The 20,464-nt window shown below is 41.3% G+C and overlaps 1 protein-coding gene across 1 annotated transcript in view; it reads right to left on the bottom strand.

Annotated features, from left to right (window-relative positions):
* Positions 1-19,663, bottom strand: part of ankrd13b (ankyrin repeat domain 13B) — a 38,643-nt gene extending 18,980 nt beyond the window's left edge. Inside the window, exons 1-6 of the mRNA XM_044032977.1 lie at positions 19,192-19,663; positions 4,158-4,293; positions 1,795-1,919; positions 1,147-1,192; positions 626-769; positions 12-252 (exon numbers count right to left, since the gene is read on the bottom strand). Of these exons, the coding sequence (XP_043888912.1) occupies positions 12-252; positions 626-769; positions 1,147-1,192; positions 1,795-1,919; positions 4,158-4,293; positions 19,192-19,299 (800 nt within the window). The 5' untranslated portion in view covers positions 19,300-19,663. The remainder of the gene's footprint in view (positions 1-11; positions 253-625; positions 770-1,146; positions 1,193-1,794; positions 1,920-4,157; positions 4,294-19,191) is intronic.
* Between the last annotated feature and the right edge of the window lie 801 nt (positions 19,664-20,464).

Consider the following 20,464-nt stretch of genomic DNA (forward strand, 5'->3'; position numbering starts at 1 on the left):
TTGTGTCTGACCTTTCGAAGGCGATGTGGCGTGTGTCCAGCTGAGTGGTCACCACAGGTGCAGACAGTCTGGCTGCTACCTGCTCGTCACTGGGCTGCACCGCTCCCAAAACGCCCAAACCTGAGGCAGCGCTGCAGGAGGCGCCCGAATTCCCCCGGCCGGGCGAAAGCACCGCGAGGGACGAGACGGACAGGGTCTCGCAGTACACCAGCTGCCTGTCGTGGTCAACCTCCATCACTTCTGCACTGGAGCCTGTGAGACAAAATCATACCGCAGATATAGGTGATCCACATCAGAGAGTAGATTGTCTTCCATGTTTACCTAATTTGTGATGCTGTGTTGTAGCTGTAAAGCCCATTTACTGGTTTTGTCTACTCTAAACACCAATCAACACGGTGACAATACCCTCCCTTGCAGCTCATTTAAAGCTCGAAGAACCATGTCATGAGGGCTTTAACAATAGATTATTTTTTGAATAAATGTCAAATAAATTGGTAAACTATCGCTTAAAATAATTGGCATCTGCTCTCATGACTATTACATTTGTAGTCTGGTAGTACATTAAAAATGAATGTATCCTTCTGGCACAATAACACGGAGTAAAGAGTAGAGTGTGACCTCTGACCTTGTCCTCTGAAAATGAAGCTGCGGTTTCCTCTCTGCCAGGTCATTTGTTCAAAGCCCATCAGGGTGGTGTCAACGCGGAGACACTGACCACTCTTCCAGACTCTGTAGGTGTCGCTGGGACAGATACGAGAGACCAAGGGCACTGAGGGCAAACACAGAGTCTAACTGTCCCAGAGTCTAACAATTACAGGCTTTTATCACATTGACAGATGGTGGGACCTTTAGTTATCATTAAATACATTCAGACAGGCAGATTGCTGTAGCTCTACCACATGTAGCAACAATACTGTTTATACTGTACATAGATGCAAAGTGCAATTTGTTACTATAGAGATTTGACTGCAAAAAACATCCACTTTTGGTTTTGGCTGAAGAGCTGTTAGAGGAAGTGTGTAAACATCCATGTACCGGAAGAAACTGGCCACTTCAGCTCCACGGGGAGATGATAACACAATTTATTCCAGACTGGTCGACACTGGACTGTTATTCTGATGAGACTGACACAAAGACTGAACTCACCCCAGCTGGTAAACTCCCATTTCATCTCCACATAGAAGTCCTGAGCCTGGACACAGAGAAGAGAAGGAGAAAGATGGATGGATGGAGAGAGAGAAAGATGTGGTCATAGGAAGTGTTGAATTTAAGGGCAGGCTGATGAAACAGTCTCTCGGGTACATATGCTTGTGTATGTGATTGATATACATATATACATATATATATTTATAGCTGGAGCCTTTGAACAGGACAAACTCTGGAGCAGCTGCTTTTCCACAATCTATTGAATCTCCACAGTTTCCTTTTAGGAGAATAACCAGTGCTCAATCTACTCCTGGGCCAAGATTGTCCTGTGGTGCTATTGTGGCTTGAAGGATAGTGCTCCTTACCTCTTCAGGGGATAGTGATGACTCAGATTACCCTGAGACAGAGTTGTGCAACACTGAGAAACACTGAATCCTTTGAACACTTCTCTTCTCAAATTGGTAAAAAAAAAGAGTTTGCAATTATTTTTAAACAAACCTAAGATTACAAATTCTTTTGATGTGCCATTTGCTGACGTGCATGATGATGTGTCCATGTATGTGTGCAAGCGTGTATGTCATGGGAGAGTTTCTCTGTCTCTCTTGCTGCTTATGCTTCACATTGTTGCATGTGTGAGCGAAATCCCACCTGGCGTAGTCGCTCCAGCAGGACGGGGATGCCCGCCAGTCTCTTGGCAGTCCTCTGGTAGTCACGGTAACGAAGCACAAGGCGCACCAGCTCTGGATCTCGGGTGCTCACTGCCTCCTGGAGAACTGGAAGAGTGAGAGACAGAGAATAACGTATAGTAAAGGAGAGACGATCACTGAGGTCTCATCTAAAATTAATGTATTTGAGAAATTTAATTGAAGACGAACTGAATTATGCCAAAGGAAAGCCTGGAAAGACTAATTACTGCAGCTTCCCCTTCATTCATCAGGCCGTCACTCACAGGATGGGCTACACTTGAAAAATGTCCTTTCTTTTTCTCTATTAGCAAACAAATGGATAGGGGTAAACACACAAAGCTGTACAGGCTAGTAATAAATCAGGTGAATGTAATCCAAGGAACCCACATAACGATGTGCCAAAGACTTAAAATGCACTAATACATTAAAATATAATATCATACAACTAGGACCAACATGTTTGTTTTTGCATTTATTTCACATTCGGATATATAAATGGAGAGTGATAACAAAAAATAGGATACTGGACTTCGGTGAAGGCTGTTATGCCAGACAATATGTATAATATAATATCACGGTTAAAACACAAATTGATTTTCATGCCTTTTCATTCTCGTTGCCAGTTGTAACGCCACACCACACTAAACTACACGACACTGCACAGTGCCAGCAGAGAGGAGACACTATATCTGGCAGAAGATAATGTGAAGCATTATGAGCCATTTGTGTTTTTTTAAAAAAAAAAAAATATATATACAAATCATTAAGGGACCAAAACTGCAAAACCCATCAGTGCCAATGTAAAATAGAGCTATTATAATATAATATAATATATATAATATATAATATAACATTGTAGACTAGTTTTAACTGTTTGGTCTGTAAAAATTCATGTTATATATAAATGTACACTTATCTGACTATATCAACATTTACTTTTCACTATTCAACGAGTGCCTGTGGTTTTCCTGTTTTGTATTTTAAAGCAATATCTCTTGTATGTCTCTTCTACATTTATGCAAGGAACATGGTGCTGTGTTGTGTGTGTGCGGGTGACAGTGGCACTTGTAGTGATTTCTTTATATCTCTTGCGTTTCTTATCGAAACACTGCCAAAGTTGGCACTGCACACACTGGTCACCTGCCAAGTGTGAAGCGGGTCAAGTGACCTGTTGTTGGACAGTTATGCAATGAACTGACAGACCGACTGAATGACTGACAGTCCTTGCATTTATAGATGGATAGATTAAACTGCTTTTGATTTCTGTGCCTGACTGTGTGCTGCTGGCTGAGCATGGCTTCTTGTTTCCTGATCTCCCACCAATACACACCTGAGCTCTGTCTCCTTATCAATACCTAAGAACAGTAAGGACCATTTCCACCTCTGAGACACAGCTGGATCATTCAACTTATGGTTTAAAAACCAACAAACAAACAAGTGCTGCAACCTTTCTGCCTTCTGTCTGTCCACCTGAAACTCACTCAATAACAACAATCACTCATGAGCAACAATAACAAAAGTAGCAATCATCAGTGATCACAGTAGACACAATAGTCATAATCTGACAAGTAAATTGGTTGGATTAACTGATCATTTAGAACCTGAGACACAATTTTTCCTAAAAACCATTTAAACATTTACTCCTGCTTCTGCTTGTGCTCAGCCATTATCCCAAAAAATAACAACATATGTTATAGCCACTTCACAGTTATCCAAAGGCATCAAAATGGGAGCAATTAATATCTGAGAGCAGAAAGGTCTTCATTGTTTTTTATTGTTATTTTACCAGGATAATGCCATTTAGACTGCAACAAACGCACACCTCAACAAAGACAACTTGGCCAAATTGCAGACATTAGAGAGCCAAAGGGTAGAAACCTAAAAGCAGTGACAGGCTAATGATTAAGATTCCAGAAAACCAGGTTTTGTTGTGTAGATTGTTCCAGTCGGAAGGCGCACAATACTGGAATGGCTTTTTTGCACATGCTTTTCATACACTGGGAGACTTGGGAGCGCAATCAATCTACAACCAAGTTCAGTCACTCCGAAGGATGATGCGCATCTATTGCAGTTAAACATAGCTTTCACAGCAATGTATAATATTCATGTCCTCGAAATGAAGTTAAATATTTAATCAGAAGTGTGCGAAATCCTCATCATTTACTCTGATTATACCACAGACTCATAATTACTTTGACAGCGTTATTATTGTATAAAACGAAGCGTGAAAGTCTTTCATTCTGAAACGCACTCCAAACCTCCTTGAAAATTCTCCATACGTACACAGCTCTTCCTTCGTTCTCGTACACGTACGCACACACTCACCGGTCCATCCATTGCGGTTCTCCTTGCTAACATCTGCCCCATGCTGCAGCAGGACCCGAGTGCAGTCCAGGTGTCCCAGAGTAACAGCCAAGTGGAGAGAAGTCCGCCCACGAGGGTCCAGAGTCTCTAAATCAGTCTGGATGTAATGAGAAGAGAGTGGATGGAGGAGAAGATAAGAGATGACAGAGAGGAGAGGAGAGGAAATCGGGGTATTAGTGTGTCACTGTTGTGGTCTTCTTGCTCAGACAGGGAGGGAGAGAATAATGTGTGCTGAAGAGTGACAGGAGCTAATCACTCTGGCACCACTCACACATAGTTCGGTGCTGCACTCATGAGTCCCACTTATGGTAGTTTTAACCCCAACTCTGATCTCAGAGCTGTTTCTGTAGCCTTACATCTGACACCCTAAAAAGCAGATCTAGTAAATAAGCAGCACTGTCCTAGATCTGCCATATACATCTTTGAAAACCAATGTTTTTTTTCTTGTGAATGTGTAAACTGCGCTGGTCTTAAAAAAAAACATTGAGCAACAGCACAATTAATGCTGTCAACCTAATTTGTCAGCCATAATACATTTGTGTTAATCTTTATTATTAATCATACCCGTGCTTTGATGCTCTGAATTTAAAAGATTTATTGCGGTTAGCTTTTAAAATCCTCTCCGATCATCCAAGATGCTCAGAGTGACGATGAAGGATGTTTGCACCATCTTTAAAAAGAATAAATTCACGAAAAGAGGGATTTATTGGAACACATCACACCACATTTATTAAAAAAAAAATCCTTAGTGTTTCTCATCTCTGGAAAAACAATGACTACATGTTTACAACTGAGGAGTCAACAGGCCATTAGCTTATCATAAATGCTGCAATCAGAGTGACTACTCTCTGACGCACAAGAACAATTCATTTTTTACTTAAACACGGTGTTAATTAGTGAGTTTAAACAGTCCTTCTGGAGAGATTATACATTCCGGGCAAAGTACCTGTTACCATCAACATCTTAAAAGTCCAGGAATTAGTGACATCAAACAGTCAGACTACAGGTCGTATCAAACGGAGGACTCCACAGCTCACTCCTTTTCTTTCCCAAGTGCGTCTGGGAACTACAGTGGGCTTTACATACGAGAAAGGGTGACCTTCATTTACACAGTAAGGTTTCACTCCAGTGAAACACAGTCTGGGGTGGTTTGTGTATTCGGGCTGTTGTAGAAACAGTGGCATAAGATTGTGATCTCCATAAAGCAAAGCCTTCGCTTAAAGTACATATAAAAGAGTACTTCTAAGGCGATAGAAAACCAATTGATTTACATCTCAAAACAATTTAGACTTTAATGGCTTGATAAAAGTGCTATACATTTTATAATCAAACCTGGAATAGTGATGTAAATGGTCTATTGCAGGTGTTTATATTATTTGGATTTCCAGTAGTGTAGGTGCAGGCATACTGGAACACTTGATTAATCACTTGCTCTCGCTTCCCTCTGACATGCATTCTGCTGTATCATACAGACGCAGTAATGGGACATAATTGATCAGCAATATTCCTACAAACCAACAAGTTGTAGCTGTGTCAAACTGCAAAAGAGCGCACTTTACTTACAATCTGTTTATCATTATATGAACTGCGGCGCTGGTGCTTCTAATGAGATGTCATGTCTTTTCATTTGATTTAATCAACTACAAGCTCTGTATTGAAACCGCCCGTCGATTCCCCGAGCCGGTTTTTATGCTCCTCTGCTTCGTGTGCTCCTCCAACATCAGCAACTTTTTACCACGCTGGTCTCACATCTGTCAGCCGCTATCCAGGGTGTAGGATGACCCAAGGTCAGCTCTGTCAGTCTGCTGCGGGCTTGAATTCTAATTAAGGATTACTTTCAGAGATAAGTGGCATGGCTTTGATTGAGCAATAAAGACCTCAAGGAAGCTGTGAAAAATTATTAGACCGTGGAGAACGCAGAGTGTCTGACTTTTTATAGTGTGCATATATAACAGTATGAATCCTATGGCAATCAAATTCAATGGAAAAGTAATCAATGTCTCCTTTGCACCAGTTGGCGCTCAGGCCCTAATAGCGTGGTATGTTAATGTAATGTAAAGTGTTACCGAAAAGTTTGTTGTGTAATGTAACAACACTGCAGTTACTGCAGCCTTCTGTTTCTGTTATGTGCAAGGGAAATGAGGAAAACCACACAGGACAAACACAACCACGCACAAGTGTATAAATGCAAATACAGCCACAGAGGTGGACATCAGAATCCTCACATGCACATGCTCTCCAAATGTTACAAGCATATCCTCTGGCTAGTTCCGATAATAAGGAACCCGATACCGTGGTGTTAAGTGTGTGTTAATGGACGTATTATCTCTGTACAATCTGTAACTCTATTTAACAGCTCTCTGTATCCCTCAAAGGAACGAGACAAGAGGACGAGATGGACACAAATAATGTGGATCTTTAAGAAACGTGTAGCAATGTGTTCAGGAGAGAGTGATGGAAAAGAGCGACAGATTGCTGGTGTAAATGATGGAAAGCAAAGGTAGAGGGAGGGGTGAGGAAATATAATAGAAAGGGAGGAAAAGGAGAGAGAAAGAGACGACAACATGGAGGTGAGCCTCAAGAGCCATGGAGGCTGGGGAACTGATGTGATAGCGTGTTATAGCAACGCAAGGGAGGAAAGTGAGGCGTCAGCATTATTTGTGTGTGTGCTGCATAGTGTGAATGTAGCCCAGGTACAACATGCAAATACACACTCTTAGTACTGCATGTGTGTGTGTGTGTGTGTGTGTGTGTGTCTGCATATGCAGTGTCTCAAAGGACACTGCAGAAAAACATGTTAGTCAGCCAAAATGTAAAGAACTGTAAAAGTCAAGAGGAAGGATTGGAAGGTGTCCATCGTGGTGAGATGTATAAATAGTAAGCATTGAGTATCGGGTTTTGGGAATCTGATCAAATTTATGTCAGAAACACAAGGGAGAAAAACTGGAGCAAGAGGAACTGGAACAAGTTGGTGTACTCGGCTCTCCTTTTATTTTATTTGTTTGTCTTTTTTATGGTAGCACTTGTCTCATGTCCTTTCATTTATTGCTCCCCCTTTAATTGGCTATGTGTTGGTGAGGGTGAACAAAAACAAGGAAATATGGAGAGGAGGGGTGGAGAGTGTTGAAAGAAAGAGGGGTGATAGTAAAGGTAATGACTGGGATTATCACATAAGAAGGCAACTGGGAAATGGACTGCATTTATACAGCTCTTCTCCAGACTTTCTGACCGCTAAAAGCATTTTATTTTAGAGTTCACATGATGCAGCCATACCTCATCACATCGTGAACTGTGCACACACACCTTCTCCATCATTCACACATCCCATCCTCACACTGATGACACAGCGGGCAAATACAGTTCTGTGTCTTTGCCAACAACACAATGATAGACTTCATCCCTCCTGAGCTACAGTTTCCCAAGAAAAGGGGGTTTGAGAGGCAGACAGGTAACCCAGAGGATGGATGGACAGATATATATATGTGTATATATATATATAGATGGATAGATAGATAGATAGATAGATAGATAGATCTAGCGATCCCATGGGAGAAATCCATTGTCCACATAAAGAGTAAAAAGGGGAAATGAAATAAGTAAATATTGCACCATTAATTGCAACCTGCCCCTTGTTTGGATCTGGGGGGGGGCGGCAGCTCACCAGTCACTGTTAAAAAGCCTGATGGCTGTGGGGACAAAGCATTTCCAAATGTTACATTGGTTGCATGGATTTGAAGGCATTTTTTACTGTAACTTCAGGAAATGCTTCTCACTTAATGAGCTTGAAAGTACCTCATGGTGTTTTACACCTCATTTCTGCTTCTGACCTCAAAACCTTTACTGAGAGAGCATCAGAAACCTGCCTCCACACATGTATTCTCACCCATCAGTTTTTCTACACCTTCAGTCCTTGACTTAAATACAACAAAAGATGCTACATTACATCATGATACACTCTATTGTCCCATGGGCACATTTATTTTTGCTTCGATTTGCTTTACTCAAAGGTAAATAGATCTTTTAAGTGGAAGGCAGGCATCTCTAATGTGTGTGGATATTGCGATCCAACAATTCTCTGTCATTTTAACTGGAAACCATCATAGCAGTATGACACGTCCCCCTTTTTTAAATTGTCAAATCAACAGGAGTAATGTGAGAAATGTGCTGTGATGACACCTCGCAGCGTTACCAGGAACCGGTGTCGATCTCAAACTGCAGCCTGCTCTTCATTTGGTCTAATTTGCATCAGAATTGGCCGAGACAGAGAGAAAGTGAAACTGATGGCAGACAGACTTTACCGTTCCACCTAGAGACTTAAAATCCACACCATGAGAACAGTGCAGAAGAAACGGAGGAGGGAGTGGGATAGCAGTGGTTTCGACATGTTTACATATTATTCATGTAAACTTGTCATCAAAGAACAATCTTGCAGACTTCTGTGCACCACATGCAATGAGATGTGTACCTCCACAGATGTATCACATATACTATGTATAATTTCTATTATTGCTACTTTAAAACAATATTTCTTTTGCAAAGCACATTGTGTTACCATGTACAGTACGTGACTAAATGTGAATACAATCTAAATACAGATTGACTTAACTGTCCTCTCTGTTAAATGCAAGTGAATGAAACAAATAGTATTTCAGTGTCCAAAAAATAACTTTATATAATATAATAGAGCTGCAACTAAAGGTTTAAAATGGTTTCTTTGTTATCTGGCGCAAAGAAACCAGAACATATTCCCATTTAAGAAGCTGAAACAATAAGAAATCTTGTTTTAATAATGAAAAAAGCCTTAAACCGATTCATCGATTATCAAAATAGTTGACGATTCATTTAGTAATCGATTAATAATCGAGTAATAGCTTCAGCTCTACTTTCAATCATGGAAGCAGAGAAACTGGAGATGCAATATCTCGTCATAGTGGTCATAGTCAGCTTTGCAAGGTCTGCAGATCCAAAATGGATTTTTGCTGAATGTGAATCTAAATAAAAATCTGAAATTTTAAAAGAAAAACCTGATTCCTCTGTTTGATTGAGGCCTCAGTTGTGTATACATATTAGCCATCTCTCTCCCCCTCTCTCTCTCTCTCTCACGCACACAAAACCGTGTCCCATTGGACTTTGACTTGTGTGGTTTGGTAGTTAGAGGAGGGACATTATGTCATCCCTGCTTGTCCCTAGTTGCTCACTTACTCTTCTCTCAACAATGAACTCATAATGAGGGCATACTGTGGTGCGGTCTGAGGTGAAGGGTGTGTCTCAAGAGGAGCACTTTTTTCTTGACTTGAGGTGTACTATACTGTAAATATGAAACTGTCTAATTGGCTTGAGAAAATATGCAATGAAACCATTTAATTTAGGTGAGCACAGATTTAGCAGTGTGTTTCTTATTTTAACATCACGTTCATATTTATTATGCATGTTGCATTCAAACGTCAAATGAGTTCCTTCAATGCTGACTGAGCCTCTCAGCTGTACACTATTCTCTCACTTCCCAATATAGTGGTGTTTACATCTCATGTTGCCCGTTGTGATTGGGATTTGTTTTATGTCAAGACAGTTGGAGGCAACAGGAACATTGCGCTAGTACAGCAAGATGACTGCAAACAGGCTTTAGAAGAGAAGTGTTCATCTGTTTGATGGGATAAAAGCTTTTTCTTCAACTTCAGACTGTGGAATTATATTAAGTTTGGTTGAGTTGCAGTTGCTACTGCAGAGTTGGCCGCGTGCAGCCACTTGGACGACCTAATCAATTATCTGTTTTGCCTTTCACCCACTGAAAGTAGAGAACATTTTCAGTATGTGTTCACTGCGGGTTTGTTCTCTTCTGAAAATAAAGTCCAGGTCAAACTTTTCCATTATTAAACACAATGTTCCTAAATTCCACATTATGAGAAGAAACTGCTGCATTTTAGATGAAAAGTAAGAACTTCATTATTTCACCACACATACATGTTTGCATATCATTTTGAATTAATGAAAGTACAGAGTTCAAGTTATACCTCGCTAGTCTCCTTTTTATCCTCTGTCAATCCTACATGTTCCTCTAAAACGAAAGATCAACCACGTTTTAAATGTTTTTGTCTGTCATCATTACTTTGATTTTCTTTCTTTGCATCAGACGCTCTCTGTTTAAAGTCTCTCTGTCCTTAACCCGTATCTTTGTCTTATTGTCAAATTTTTCTCTTCTTCTTCTCCCCTTCCTTCCCACTCTTTCATTCATTTCTTCCCATCTCACCCTCTTCAATAGAAAGCTCAGTGGAGGTTGCATTATTGATGGGCATCTGCTCCTTCTCTCACCTCCCACTCAGTGTGTGCCCAGCCTGATGCAGCTTGGCAGGTACTTAGGCCAACATCAATCTTTCATACAAAAACCACACCATACACAAACACAGAATTGTGCATATACACACAGGAGCTTTCCCAAAATGTTTGTGCATGGGAAGCACAAGAGCAGAGGGTGGCGATGGGAGGGAGGAGTATAAAAATAACTTCTCCTTCCTCTGCGTCTCCTCTTGCCTCTGTTATTCTCCATCCACAGCAGACTTGGACAAACGCAAGGCTACCATGAAACGTTGATCTGTGTTCTCTGTGACACTGCTTCAGAAATAAGAGTTTAAGCGCAAAACCATCATCATGCATCACCTGTGGTGGTGTGAGCATGACCGATGCCCTGCAGACAAACAAACAAGCATGTTTACAGTAATACATCCAAGATTCATTTCCACTCCTGAAGGTGCATGAGAGGACTGCACAATGCAGCAGTGGAAACAAGACCAAATGGACCAAAATAGCAAAGCGCTGAACTATTTTCTAACACATGATCGAAACAGAACCGCAGACACGGGCTTAAAGAGCGAAATCACAAACGAGTGGGGTGATGATGGAACTGTCAGAATAGCAACCAGAAAGAGAGAGAGGTTCTCTGATGCTTATCTACAGGTGCTGACACCTGTCTCTTGCAATGAGCTGACAGACCTCACCAAAACGCTCACTCCTTATTCTCAAAGATGCAAGCGTGCCCACAGATGGAGACAGAACAGTCAGATAATGTAGCAGCTGTAGCCTGTTGCGGAAAAAAACAAAAAAAAACATTGTGTTGTGTTCAGTCAGAGCTGATAATGAAATCATAGGATCATTTTCTCTGGGACTTTCAGGATTTCACTGCCTGAAGATGTGCAGATCACATTAAATGTTGGAAAATATTTATTGACCAGGGACATGCGGTCAGACAAGGCAGGTGAGGCAGAGCCTCCACTGGCATCATGACAAGTAAAACACTAATAATGATAAATCAATTAGTCCACTTGTCTGTACAAAAAGTGTGTTTACAGTATGATTCCAATCATTTTTATAGTTAAAATCCCTGAATGTGCACATTCCCTGTTTAAATACAGGGGAGAAACGTGAGGTGTGCGGTGTGCTATCCCTCACACACTGGGTTGATGTGTGTGTATGTATGTGGCCAATATAATCTTTGCAGATGCGTTTATTGTACATTGTCTTGCGAATTGGATAAAACCACAGTGACAAGGCATAAGGTGAAGCAGACGGTACCTTGCTGCACTGAAAGTGCTTCGTGCTGCTTTTTCTTGGAGGGCGCAGAGCAAATGTGTTCTTGCCAAAAACAAACGCTGATGGGTATGAAATATAACCAGTAGTAAATATAAACGCTACCAGCTGACTAGTGAATAAGCTGCTTTTTTGGGTTGATGTATTTGTTAATCTGACCTTGAGTCAGTGCCTCACCAGCCATGGACCTCACTTTTGGATAAACTTTAGTACCTCAGTTAATGTTTTGACGGCATAGTTAGCTGTTTAATCCAGTTTTACCTAGCTTTGGGTTTGAGTAATATTGGTATCTGCTGGAGATTGCAATGCTTACAATGGTCAGGCAGGCCAGCTGGACAAAACGACCTGGTCGAAAAAACAGACCCGCACAAAAATCTCTCATAAAATTCAATTCACAAGGTGAATTGTTTAAAGTCACTGTATGGTCAATGATTGTTGTATTTGTATTAAATCTGGAGATTTTGTAAACATGCAACAATTGTAAATTTAAATGACATTCATTTGATTAATGATATTGTAACAAATATGCTAGCTAATTGAGTTCTGTAGCTGGTATATCAGAAGTGTCTGTGCAGGGCTTTCAGACAGCTTTGACATCAAACATCAAGCTTGACAAACTTAATATTGACACTGCTACTCTTCAGCAGACACAGCTTGCTGACTGCAGCTCCATAAGGATACAGAACTACACATTCTGGCTTGGTAAATGTACAGACAAAACCTGACAAAAACACCCCGCTTCACTCCAGTGAATCTTGCATTTCATACATAAATCTACTGGTGGTGAACCAGCCTGTCTGCTGTGTCTACAACCTCATCACCAGAGTCAAATGGCAAGGAGCTCAACGTGATCAGAACATTCCATAAAAACTCATGTTCCTTGCTGCTGAACGTGAATCCTGGTCAGGCTGCCTTGGAGATGTTGGAGTGGGGGAACTTGACGTAATTCCAGACCACTTATAGCACCAAAAGTGACACGCACCACTTCCTCATTCTCATCAAGGTTGAACATCTGTTCAAGCAGATCCTGCAATTCAAGCATAATGCACACCCACACACACACAACACAAGCGGTTTTACCAACCCAGCCATGATCTTGCTCTTCCTTACTCCCCTTGCCCAAGCACTCTTAGCCCACAACCAGTCAAGTGCACTCGCTCCAGCATCCCACACAGAGTTAGGACTCCAGGGGCTGATAGATTGCATATGCTTAAAAGGAGTTTGCCCACTAATGTTCCAGTAAGAAGAACATCATGGGCAAAAAAAATTGAAATCCCACCTCCCATTTCAACAAGAACGTTGACTGGGTCATCTCATTTGGATTTTGTTGTTGAGCAAAATCATCTTCTTCTGAAACCTTTTGTGGCTTCTTGTGTTTTTACACTGGCCTGTTTGCAGTGGTCTTCTTTTAAAAACCCAATGTTGCTGCTGCCTCTGTCTTGACATAGAACAAATCACTTCCTATGTGCAGGGTCAGAATGTTGCTGGGCAACATGAGATCAAAATGGTTCAAACGAGAAACACAGGGCGTTGTGTGGAACTGATATGCTAAATCAGCATCGTCTTTGTGTTTAAAGGACATTTGTTTATATTTTAAGGTCACACACTCACACTCACACACTGGTTTTAAGGCCCAGGACACACGACATGATGCTGCCTCAGTTGACATGTTTGGAGGAAAAAGACTTTACTTTATCAGAAGCCTCTTAAATGAGATGTGAAACATTGTCAAAAGAAACTTCAGGCCAGTTGCTACAAACGCTGCAATGCGTTTTAGATATTTAAAGCATTTACCCAACCAACTCTTGCCTTTGCGGGTCAGAACAAGGGCCTTTCTGCATGGAGTTTGCATGTTCTCCCTGTGTGTGTGTGTGCCCTGTGATGGACTGGCGACCTGTGCAGGGTGTACCCCGCCTATCCCCCGCCTGCGACCCTCATGTGGAGGATAAAGTGGTAGGCAATGGATGAATCCAAATTATCAAACAAGGGCAATAGACTGTGAAACTGTGCGTACAAAAGTCCATGGTCTATCAAACGGTGTGTCACCAACACCCTGCTGTAGACAAGAAAAACAGCAGAATGGCACCTGTGATGCCTTTGCCACATCCTGGGCTTCATGTAGCAGGAAAAAGTAATTGACGGCCCCCTCAGGCTGAATATGTCCTGACGGATGCATGCCAACAGTCTCGACTGAGAAAATGAAAATGTTGAGAGTGGGGATGGTAGATAAATAGCTGTAGGAAACAAGGGGTGGAAGTGCACCAGGAGAAGCACATAAGGAAAACTTTAAATAGTAGCTGGATATGATTTGAGGAGACAGAAAGACAGGTTGCAGAGAAAAGGCTTAAAGAAGACGGCTACAGAGGCAGAGGCAAATGTGGCATATGGGTCCCATTTAAAGTTTAGACTTAGGGTGACAACAATGGACACGAGAGCCTTCATTTATGGCTCTGTTTCCTCATTCCAGCCACCTGGCATACGATTTTATAATGCTGATGTAGCGTTAGCACCTTGCCGAGGGCATCATTATCAAACCCCACACTGAAGGAAAAAGAGAGAGCTGGGGACAGACACATGGAGACACAGAGAGGACAAAGACCAGCAACAGAGAAAGAGAAGAGAGATCTATGTGTCATTTCCTGCCTTTGTCTTAAGATAGATCATTACTCCTTAAATGGCCCTGGTCTTTATCAATCCCACTGTGCTTTTACGTCTGTGTGCAATCCAGACAGACACTGTTCCTGGTCAACAGCACTCATTATTACCTATTCACTTCCTCTCCACTTCTGTGTTCACTCTTGTCATCGCCTTGTCAGTCCCTCTTCTTCCCGTCAGTACATTGTGTCATTAACTATTGCCTCCTTGCTTTACACATTTGACCTCATTACCTATCGTGCTGCCAGTTCTCTCATTCCCATCCATCTTAATTCATGACAAGTTTTATTATTAGTTTTATGACTGACCAGAACAGTTAAAACCTGAAATCTCATCCCTTTTTTAATATACGTTATTCTTCCTATTTTTACAACATCTCATCTTTATCTTTCCCATTGTACTTTCTATGTGGACAGCTGTGTGTTCCTGGCATTTCTTCTAACCCTCTTCCAGTTCAGTTTCCTTTCTCTGGCTTTTTGCGTTGTAACAGCCTTGGCAGACTATATTTTCAACATGCAATCTGGTACATGCTGCTTGTGGAAAATTGGGAAAGATGGGAGTCTTCCACTCCCATCTTGAAAAACCCCCAAAACATTTCGAATACATTCACTAACAACTCACAACTGCTGCATTGTTGTACAGGAAGAAAATAAGAGAGCAGTCGAGAGACGAAGTACTGGATGTTCAATAAAATGAGTCTGATCATTTCAACAAAAGGCAAACAGACCATTAAAAGCTCTGACATGGAGATGGCTACAGATGACCTTTTTTTTCTTTTCTTTTTACTGTGGAATTATCCAGTGATATACTGTACTGACTCAAAAGCTAAATTCATCAGAGCCCATGCATTATTGTGTCATATCTACACAACACTGTCTTTGTTATTTGGACTGTAACAGCATGTGATATCCTAATGCCTATCATGCAGTAAAATGGAAAATATAACAAATATAACAAAGCACAGCATTGTTATATTATATTATAATGTTGATGCCACAAGGATTATGCATATTTCCCTCAAATATTCCTATTCTACTCCCCTTTTTTCTGTTGTGGCTCATAATATGTATCTGCCAATGTCTTCTTAAGGGGAGCATTCACTTTAGTTAGATAAGTTTGTGTGTGTATGCCAGATGAGGTCGACCTTTCTAATGTACTTCTAAACAGACAGTTCCTTAAGGAGTGTTTACTGCCTTTTATAGTGGTAGCTCCTTTTTTAATTAGGGATGTATGACGTACTTATGTATAGTCAGTGTGTTGCATACAGTAAACAAAGTACAGCATGCTGCCTGTTTGGACAGGGAGACCTAAAACATGACTTATGCATTGTTTTGCTGTGAACAAGGACAACAGAGAAAGCATGTTATAGCCCTTCAAGAGCCCAACTAAAAAAAGCAATTCCATCTGAACAGTATGCTATATTTTAAAGATTTATTTTTTCAGCCCAACTAAAAAAAGCAATTCTCTGTGAACAGTATGCTATATTTGAAAGATTTATCAGTGGTTCACCATGGTGTGCAGACGACCCACAATGGCACTATATTTTTCTTAACGTCATCCAATGTGCATAAGAGCAACAGCACTGAAGCTATGTTACTCCACAGCAGAGAGACAATACGTTCAACAAAGTAACATTTAGACAACTACAACAAACCATTTCCCATCATGATTGTAATATGATTTTCTTCAACCAGTATCTTCTGTGGAAGTGATATTTGCATAAGTACAATCACTATCTTTACTGCACTGCACCATGTCTTCTCCTCCTTGGTTGGCCTATCTGGACATTGTTAAAGTAGGTTAGTGATAATTTTAGGTTGTGGCCATTGTAAACATCCAAATCTGAGTTTAGGTCAGTGCATGTAATCAGGCCAGCCAAATAGTGCTTGAGCATTTTTCAGAGAGATAGTTACAAGAGTGGATCTATCAGAGGGAGATTACACATTTAATGTTTGTCATTATTCCTCAAGCTTTAAAATGGCATCAGAGTCCCTGTGCTGTCAAAGTGTGTTGGTGGACCTTATTCTTCTTATGGGAGTGCCATAGTTATCATGAAGGGTGCTTGACACCTGTCACTAGCATTTCATACTTGTTAGGCTGATAAAGTTAGTGCTGAAGAATGTTGCGTGTCTGCACGGTACAAACGGTGAGTTCTGGGATCTGATGTGATGCTACGTTTGTTAGTTTAATTGGAAGTTTGAATATGCAAAATATGAACACAAAAAACACTGGACAATACATATAAATCCATGACGCATACTTACATTTTCATACACACAAAAACATGCAATAAGCAAGAGACACAGAGGTGGTTTGCATCTAAAATTACAGATTTCATCCACAGTGAAATGGCAACAAGAACAGCATTTTACTGCCTGTCTCCTAAAACCAAGGGAACTGATAAGGTTCAGGAGAATTATGTCTGAGAGAGTGCCTCTGAAATGGCATGAAAATAGTGAGGGAAAGGTTTTTTTTTACCAGTTGGAAGATGTTTAATCTGCATTCACTCTCAGGGTAATAAACTCTGAAGTGCACACTGGTTTTTATTGGCTACAGCTCTGATCAGCATCAGTAGAGAGATCAGTGTGAAAAAGCTAATTTCTTGTTCATCTGCTTAATTTTTGACAGAGATTAAACATTTCTGGTGGAATGCTTTGAGACACATTCATCTTTTGGCCTTTAGCATACACGTTAGCATTAATGACTGTAGAGGTCCTTACGTTTTAAAATTATAAAACTTAATAAAAATATTAAGAGTTGATTATGGTCGTTTTCACACCTAATAGTCTGCTAGACTCGGTACGATTGGGGACTCGGTTCAATTGGGTGTTGCAACATTCAACTGGTCCCAGTTTGCTTTCACACTGCACTTCAGTGAAACGAACCAAACCTTTTGAATAACGTATACCCCTCCTCGCCTGAGGCAGTGCTGCATCAAGAATTACTGAAGGAGAAGACAAGACAAACAATGAACAAGATAACTTGCTCATCTGTTGGTTAATGCAGGGCAACTTCTGTTTCCACCACATACGAGCAAAACATGGAGTTGCATCAAATCCTATCGGTCTTGTTATTTATTTATTTATGTTAATTTATGCGAATATACACTGCAACAATGGGCTTAGCCATTTCTCCCAGCTATTGTTCTCCACACGCATCCTCTTCCCGCATTTTGTTCGCTTGAAGCGAACCGAGACTTATGTTTTTAGGTGAACCAGAGTTTGCTTCTTTGGTGCGCATCTGAGTTCAGTTGCACATTCACACCCACCCTCGCCTCAGCATGGCACAGCACGGCACGATTAGGTTGCATCTACACTACAAAAAAGTACCTACTTAACTTAGACGGAGTCATCACTGCACGGTTCAGTGAAACTGCGTAGACTTTGTTTTATACGCGACATGTATAAAACATGTGGGACGTCTCTTCCTGTGACAGAACTCAGTCTGACCAATCATCGCATAGTACCTACTTAGCACGCTTGGAACCTCGACGGTGCAGGCACTAAGACGCAGCATGGCGTGGCGAGGCGAGTGGAGCCGGTGGAAATGCACCATTGGAAGATTTAAGTACATTACCTCAGGGTGTGACTTGAATATGAGGTCTAAGTTGTGTTTTAGAGCCTCAGCGTTGTCACTATATGAGATCAGTTTTGCCCTAATAGTTTATGGTCAAGGGTTAACTGGTAAATGTCACTACCACATTCCCTCACTGTAAATGAAGGGATTGTGGTAAACCAGTTGATGGCTGGGGCACTTGCTGACTATCCTGGTGTAAAGAGAGGCCTTCCTGAGTTATGATTTTCTAACCAAAATAAGGTAAGCGTGTGCATGAAAGTGCATGGACAGAAGTACATGTGTGATGTCTTGAGACCGCAGTATGAAGCATGCAGTCTAAAAATGTGTTCAGTAAACCCGCAGAGCATCTGTTGTGTAATGGCAAAGCGCTATAGTACGTTTTCAAAATATAGAATGACTGAATTCACATGAATACATGTTCTTACATGTCACACACACACACACACAAACAACAGTATGGCTGGTATTTTAAGGAGTCCTTCAACTTACACTGAAGTTATTTCACCAGCAAGGGAAAATAATTCTTCATGCTCTAGATTATGAGGAAAATCCTCCTCTGGAGAGTGAATATAATGCCTTAATGATTGGATTATTGTATTTACTGTTATAGTTCTCTCTCACACACACACACACATACACATGCTCAGCATCTGCATTGTTTCACCCACACAGAAAGCTTTATAGGTGCAGGTGGGAAGGTAGAGAGCCTGTATAATTTTGAGTAGAAATCACACAATAATGCCACACAGGCACAAAAGCACCAGTGACTCACACATACACTGTACATGTACACACTGCAACACAGTCAGACTCAGCAGTTACACTCATTTGCACTTGGAATATATCCAGAGATGAACTCCTGATAAAACTTCCCATGCATACAAGAATCACTGGGAAGATGAATATTTTAAGCCCCAAATGCAGTGCAGTGAGAAGCACAGATGCTTGACATGTAAAGTCTAAAGTAAGTGTCTCCCTCCACTCTGCTGATAACACTTAACTGCGCTAATCCAATTCATTGACCAGTCTCCTGTGCGAGGTGGGTCCATGGGTGGGATCTACAGTACATCACCGTCAATTAAATCAACATGACCATTATTATAACATCTGGCAATAAAGGCACAGGCCTACACGTGTGGTATATAGGTGGAGATATGTGTTTGATCGTTGCTCTCTGTCTCACCTGCTCGTTCGTTGCCAGCTCTTTCTCTAGCTGTCGGTGTTTGTTGTGCCACACCAAATAGTGGATAGGAAAGCGACTCTTCTCCGGAGTTTTCTTGGCAGAAATCATCCTCGGATCATGCTGTGCCTCCCGCTCTTCCTTCGCTGTGGATTGTAATGGTACTTTGTGATTAATTGACGCTATACAATCACGCCTATCATCCTTTACCGGCGGAGATGGCTAAAGGCGTAATAGGGGCAGCCTTTACGCGTCAGGAGCAGTGGATGACTCCCCGATTTACGCTCTGCTTAGAATAAACGGCATACTGTATGTCCCGTAAAATCACTAAAAGACAGAAGTCTGTCTTTTGGGTGTTGAGAGTAGATTAGGCGACACCTTTATGTCTCAACCAGCCGCTCATCCACCTCTTGCCTCCCTCCTCTCTTTCTTTCTCCCTGCCTACTCTGTCCGCCTCTCCTCCCATCCGCTGGTGTCTGAGAAAGATGCGTTGACAAGCTGCAGCGAAATGTGCGCACACTCAGCCAGACCTCTGCTATGCTGCCATGAAAGAGCACCGCAGAAATCATAAGTACACACATGCAGAAGACAGAAAAAACCCTGCAAGATTCCTGCATTAGCCCTACATGAATCTATAGTAGTGATATAAAGATTAAAATAAAAAATCAAATAAGAAAAAAAAATACATATATATATATAGAGAGAGAGAGAGAGAGGGGAGACATTTGTGTTTCATTCACTTATTTTTATTATGTTTAGAATACATTATATTATATTCCTTATGTCCTTCACACGTACATCTGTGGTCTTCTCTTCTTTTCCAGCAGCATCCTTTGTCCCATGTAATCACTATGCCTCCTCTGCATGTGACCAAACTATCTCAACCTTACCTCTTTTACTTTATTTCCAAAGTGTTAAACCTGAGCTGTCCCTCAAACATGCTGATTTCTAATAATCCTGTCCATCCTTGTCACGCTCAACAAAAATCTCAGCATATTCAGCTCTGCCTCCTATCTTTGAGACAGCGCCACTGTCTCCAAGCCATACACCATAGCTGGCCTCCCTCCAGTCTTGTGCACCTCCCCTTTAACTTTTGCTGCGATATTTCTGTCACACATCACCATGACACTCGTCTCCACCCACTCCACCCTACCTGCACTCTTTTCTTTATCTCTCTTGTGCACTGTCCATTGCTTTGGATGGTTGACCCCAGGTATTTAAACTCATCCCCTTCTCACCAGTGAGTACTCCCACCTCTCCAGACACTATTTCACCT

Source organism: Solea senegalensis, linkage group LG8, assembly GCF_019176455.1.
Source record: "Solea senegalensis isolate Sse05_10M linkage group LG8, IFAPA_SoseM_1, whole genome shotgun sequence".
In the NCBI taxonomy this organism is placed as follows: Eukaryota; Metazoa; Chordata; class Actinopteri; order Pleuronectiformes; family Soleidae; genus Solea; species Solea senegalensis.